The following is a 4957-nucleotide window of genomic DNA, read 5'->3' as shown; positions in this document are numbered from 1 at the left end:
CGGTCTGTAGAAGTGAGATTGGTCTGAAGTCCATTGCATCTACCGAGTCTCCTTTCTTCCTGAGAGGAATAATCAAACCCACCAGGAAGGAGGGAGGCGGTTCCGCTCCTGCCAGTAACTCGTTACCTATCACTACCATTGCTGGAGCAAGGACCGGCTGAACATCCTTGAAGAAGTCATTGTTTAACCCATCTGGGCCGGCCGCTTTGTGTCGATTGAGTTCGGCAATGGCCCCGAGAACCTCATCAATCGTGATTTCAGCCATTAATTCTCCATTTTGCTGCGGTGTTATCTGCCGATCTCCAGCCATCGTTGAGAAGCTTACGAGATGATTCATCTCGCGTCTCCACTGGAGACGGCACGCAACGAAAATCTAGGACCGTGGAGTCCCAACGAAAAGTGCTCTTCATGTATATGTATTGCCTGGAGCAAAAAACAAAATTTGTTAAAAAATTGGAACTAGGGCTACGCTTGGCTGGGATAGCAAATGCAGGGTGTATTTTGAGTTAACCACCTACAATGTAGTAAAGAGCAGCAATGAACTGAAACCCGCCCAGGGTACCGTAGTTGTTCGGCCTCACTAACCTCACCAGCCAATGTAGCCTGCTGTTCACCACTTACGGCGTGCAGCCCCATCCGTGCAGCCCGCCGCTGCCGCTGCAACTCGTTTTTTCGTTCTCGACGTTCTCGTTCACTGCGTACACCAACTTCACGTCGACCTGGGTTTAACCTATCACCAACCACGGCAACTGGCGGGTCGTCATTTGCACCGTCGGCTTCACTTATGTCATTGAAACCAAGTCACGCTTGTCTTCGGTTCTCCATGCTGCAGGTGGAGCGTATAATACTAGTAGCTACGTTAGGCCAAGTTGGAACGATTGGTGGGTCGTGACATCTCTCTCCGGCTCGGACTCCAGCCAGACATTGTTCAAAATTTATCACTCATCGAGCTGCCCGCACTGTCGACGCCTGTGCATTGACTGCCGGAGGTGGCGGCATTCTTGTTCCAAAATTGTTGTAGATGACGTACTTACCAGCCTTTGAGAGTCGACTCAGTAGTTGTTAGCGATGTGTGCCACGATGTGTTCGTTCTTGTTGCCACCTAGTTTAGGAGACCGACCGGAAGTTCCATGCACGTAGTTGTTAAACATGCTGACGCCAGTGTTTCGACCGTAGAACAGAAAGGTCCAGTAGTGGTGGCCGTCGCACGTGGACGAGTAGTCGGTGTTTCCGTCAAAGTCCGAGTTACTGACAGTCATAGTGGCGACACCAGCCTTCTTCGTGACACGAGCATTTGACGACCCACATGAGAAACCTTGACGTGGTCGATCCAAATGTTGTTGATGGTCGTGTTGGCGTTGTTGGAGCCTCGCATCGCCGCCCCACACGACGTGTCGGTTGAGCTCAATGATGTAAATATTCTATAGGATAATATTGTCGCCGTTCAACGTCAGTCCCTTAACCATAATGACGCCGCTCTTGCCGATACCTCTGACGGTCTTGTTGCCCTTCACATTCATACGCTTCAGTGCTGCGTTGTCGTACGTCAACGTCACTTCAGTGACGTACCGCCATTGGATCCAGGGAATTCAACGTCCTGGATGATTGAGTAGAGCGGCAGTGGCCTTCCGTCGACTGATACTGCTCGGAAGTACAGCACAGGGATCTGGTAGATTGTGTGGTAGGCGATATGGAACTCAAGTAGAGCAGTCTCAACGTCTGGAGACTGCAACGTAGTATGAGCTTCGTCATCGGCCGTCATGATACCCTAAGGAGTATAGCAAGATACGATGTGAGTCACAGCTGTAAACATCTAGTATATTTCCCGTGGTGAAGGTAGAATGTCTAGCCCACCTCCTCATCCAACAGCAATTCGTCAATGTCCCCAGTCAACTCCTTCCCACTCTTTTCGTCTTCATCGCGTCCTAATTGCCGCACATTTCCCGTTGAGACGAGGTACGAGTCTCCATCCAAGTGCATCAACATCGCATCAAAGATCAATCCTATGCCAACTCCAGCACTAAGAGGATTTTAACGGCGCATGTTACCTGTCGGTTGCCGTGTCTCCACTCCCAAGTCGCCATGGGCTTCGTATCCCCCGCGTCCTGCTCGCTCGCCACTTCGTGCGACCACCTCTGCAGCAGCCCGACCTCCTGGCAGAACCTCTCGTAGCTCAGTACGGCGCAAGGGTCGACACGTTGCTGATACGCTGCCTTGTCGTGGCTGCCCCGGTGGCAATCCCGCAAATTCGTAAAGAGTATCCCTAACCGGCGGCTTCAGCTACCGGCTTCAGTTACTGACCTGTGGAGCAGCACCCATTCTGGATACTGCTATCCCAGTAAAAATTGAAGTCTGAGCTTTCGAAAGATGGTCCATCAACTAGGGCTTATCAATAATTTATTTTGAAATCATAAATTTATATATCTTGTCTACTTCACGAATGCAATTAATAATTAATCTGCCTGAAATGCCATTCTACCACAATTTATAAACAGATTTCTTCATCATTATGCTATTCACGGCAAACCACGGCATTTTCACTGAGAATTAATTCGCAAACGCTAAGTATCACAAGTCGCTGGAGCGCTCATTCTTCATTTCGGACAAAGCAGGCAGAATGGTGCTATTACTGCACGGAAACGGTGTGATTTCGATAGGCTGTGCATTTTTTTTTAAATGATGTTGAGTCGCTCTACATTATGTATTGTTTGGTCGCTGTACATACCATATGTATGTATTGGCACTAGCCGCTCAATGCCACTATTTGTGCTAGGGGGGTTCCTGATAAATAACAATGCCATAATCGGGAGCTCTGCCAGCAACCAGTTTGCTGTCCATCGTTTCATCATCAAGCAGCAATAGTCTAAAGTCCATCATTTGCTACTTTTAATTAATCAGTTTTGCGCTAAATAACTTTTTTAGAGAGATACTCCAATGAAAAATTACAGGTTGTCTCGACATGGAGTAAAACTAGTATAGGACTGTAATTGCGGCATCCCGAAGAAGCCAAACTTCTTAAAAAAAATGGTGTTTCAAACTCGGAAGAACTGTGTTGGCTAGAATAGCCGTTTAAATTTTTATTTATAGCAATACTGTACTGATAGATCTAGCTTGCAATGCTTGTGGGTTGTTGGTATGGATGAATAAAGTCAAATCTCCGACCATACTTGCCCTCACTATTCACGTTATTAGCCAATGAAGTGTGCTAAGTGCGCATTTAATAGTTTTAAATGAATAAAAGCAAAGTATGGTGCAGAAATTTGTCCAATCAGAAAGGTACTGTGTAAGTAGACAGCATCTCCGACATATCGAGCCGGAGGGGGTGGTCCAGATATTGACATCCTTTTACAAACTGTATGTGGTGTAGTAGGACACATAAATACCGTCAGATGTGGATTCCTTACACAAACAACAACAAATTGCCGAGCTAGGTCGGTGCTTGTATGGCCTGCGCAGAGGGTGGTCCCCTCGCGGTTCGGCCCAGCAGGGACAAACGAGTGGATCGCCTCCACTGAGTTCCGACTAACCAAGTCAGAGCACTTCCGAGGCTCTGCCGAGTCTGTCTCGGCTAAGTTCGTTCAGAGAACCCTGTGCCCTCCACTTAAGGATGGACGACGGTGCGCGAGCGCTTTTACAGGTCACTGGGCGCAGAGGCTGCTCAGCTAGAAGTGTTGCAGCACCCGGGCTATCCGACGTACCGGCTAGCTGAGTTTGCGGGGCTTTCTTTTGCGCGTAGCGAGACTTTTTCCTACCCGGACCGACCTAATCTCTTGGCGCTATCAGTCAATGTCCTACAAAATATGCCTCTCGGGTATCAACGGCAGGCATAATCCAGCCCTATGCAGGGAGTTACCGGAAGAGTGTACACGTGTCTTGGACTAGGCAAATCCTGTTATGTTATCTTCTGGGAGCCCCTTTGGCCCCCCCTATAAAATGTTATGCTTCCTGTACAAATATCTAGTGAAATGTAGTCGTTTCGGGTATCTATCAACCCGTCCGCTGGGTTCAGGCGACCGTTTAGCTCAGCGGCTATCCGGATAACAGCATCTGGGCAGGTCGCCAAGTACTTACCGTGATCATTTTTCCTCAGCTCTGGGATACCAGGCCGAGACGATTCTTGGTCTAGAGTAGGTTGATGTATGGCCGAATCTGAAAATCCCTTCACCACAGCTAGCCCGGTTATGATACGAGCCGAGCTGGTGAGTGTCTTAATCCTTCATTCAGTTTTGCCATCGTTGGTTCATACTCGGCTGATGATGTCTCGCGGTCCTTCACCGCCTTTTTCGGTACGTACACCGGCTCTGTTGTTGTTCACCTGTCTACTTCTCACACTCATCGTCTGCTTCTCCAGCACGTCCCACGGCGTCACTCTCCTCCATCCCCCCCCCCCCCGTCGAGGTGGAGGCGCATCCGCTGAGTCGTTTTTTCGGCCCGTTGGTACTCGTGGGGTCAGCGACCGGCACGATTCCGGGTTGGTCGACCTGATAACTTCCCATGGGTCTGACGCAGAGTCGGCGGAGCTTTCTCGCGCGCGCCTTTCTGGTCCACCGATCTTGCCGGGCAACACCACTTCGGACGTCAGCAATCAGTCAAGCTCGGCTGCACCAGTGAGTCTTGACTCCCTCGTGACACTGGTCACTCAGCAAGGGTACGAACGCCGGGAAGAATTGACCTTCTTGGCGAGGCTCATGGCCTACGGGTTCACTCGCCCTGTGGGGCCTTTTGATCCTGCACAACGGCGAGTAGTCCTGCACGCTTCTACAGCTGAGGAGCTGCTGGAACTTTTGAGCGGTCACTACGCTGCTCTTGATACTTCTAGTTCATTAGTGACCTCAGAGCTGACCTTCAGGCCGCCAGAGTCGAGAATCGCGCGTTGAATCAGCGGTTGGACACCCTCGCGCTTGACAACGTTGACTTGTCGACTCAGCTATCACCGGCATGTCTCGGCTGGAGGTTG

General features: G+C 49.9%; 1 protein-coding gene across 1 annotated transcript; it reads right to left on the bottom strand.

Annotated features, from left to right (window-relative positions):
- Positions 1 to 1052: 1052 nt before the first annotated feature.
- PITG_05312 (polysaccharide lyase, putative) lies at positions 1053 to 2319 on the bottom strand (the record flags this gene model as incomplete). The annotated part of the gene is made up of 5 exons (XM_002998934.1): positions 1053 to 1421; positions 1464 to 1531; positions 1570 to 1768; positions 2049 to 2135; positions 2302 to 2319. The coding sequence occupies 5 exons, from the start codon at positions 2317 to 2319 to the stop codon at positions 1053 to 1055; spliced, it is 741 nt and encodes a 246-aa protein (XP_002998980.1).
- Between the last annotated feature and the right edge of the window lie 2638 nt (positions 2320 to 4957).

This window comes from Phytophthora infestans, genomic scaffold (genome assembly GCF_000142945.1).
Source record: "Phytophthora infestans T30-4 supercont1.7 genomic scaffold, whole genome shotgun sequence".
Taxonomy (NCBI): domain Eukaryota; phylum Oomycota; class Peronosporomycetes; order Peronosporales; family Peronosporaceae; genus Phytophthora; species Phytophthora infestans.
This window is presented reverse-complemented; position numbering and strand designations above follow the sequence as displayed.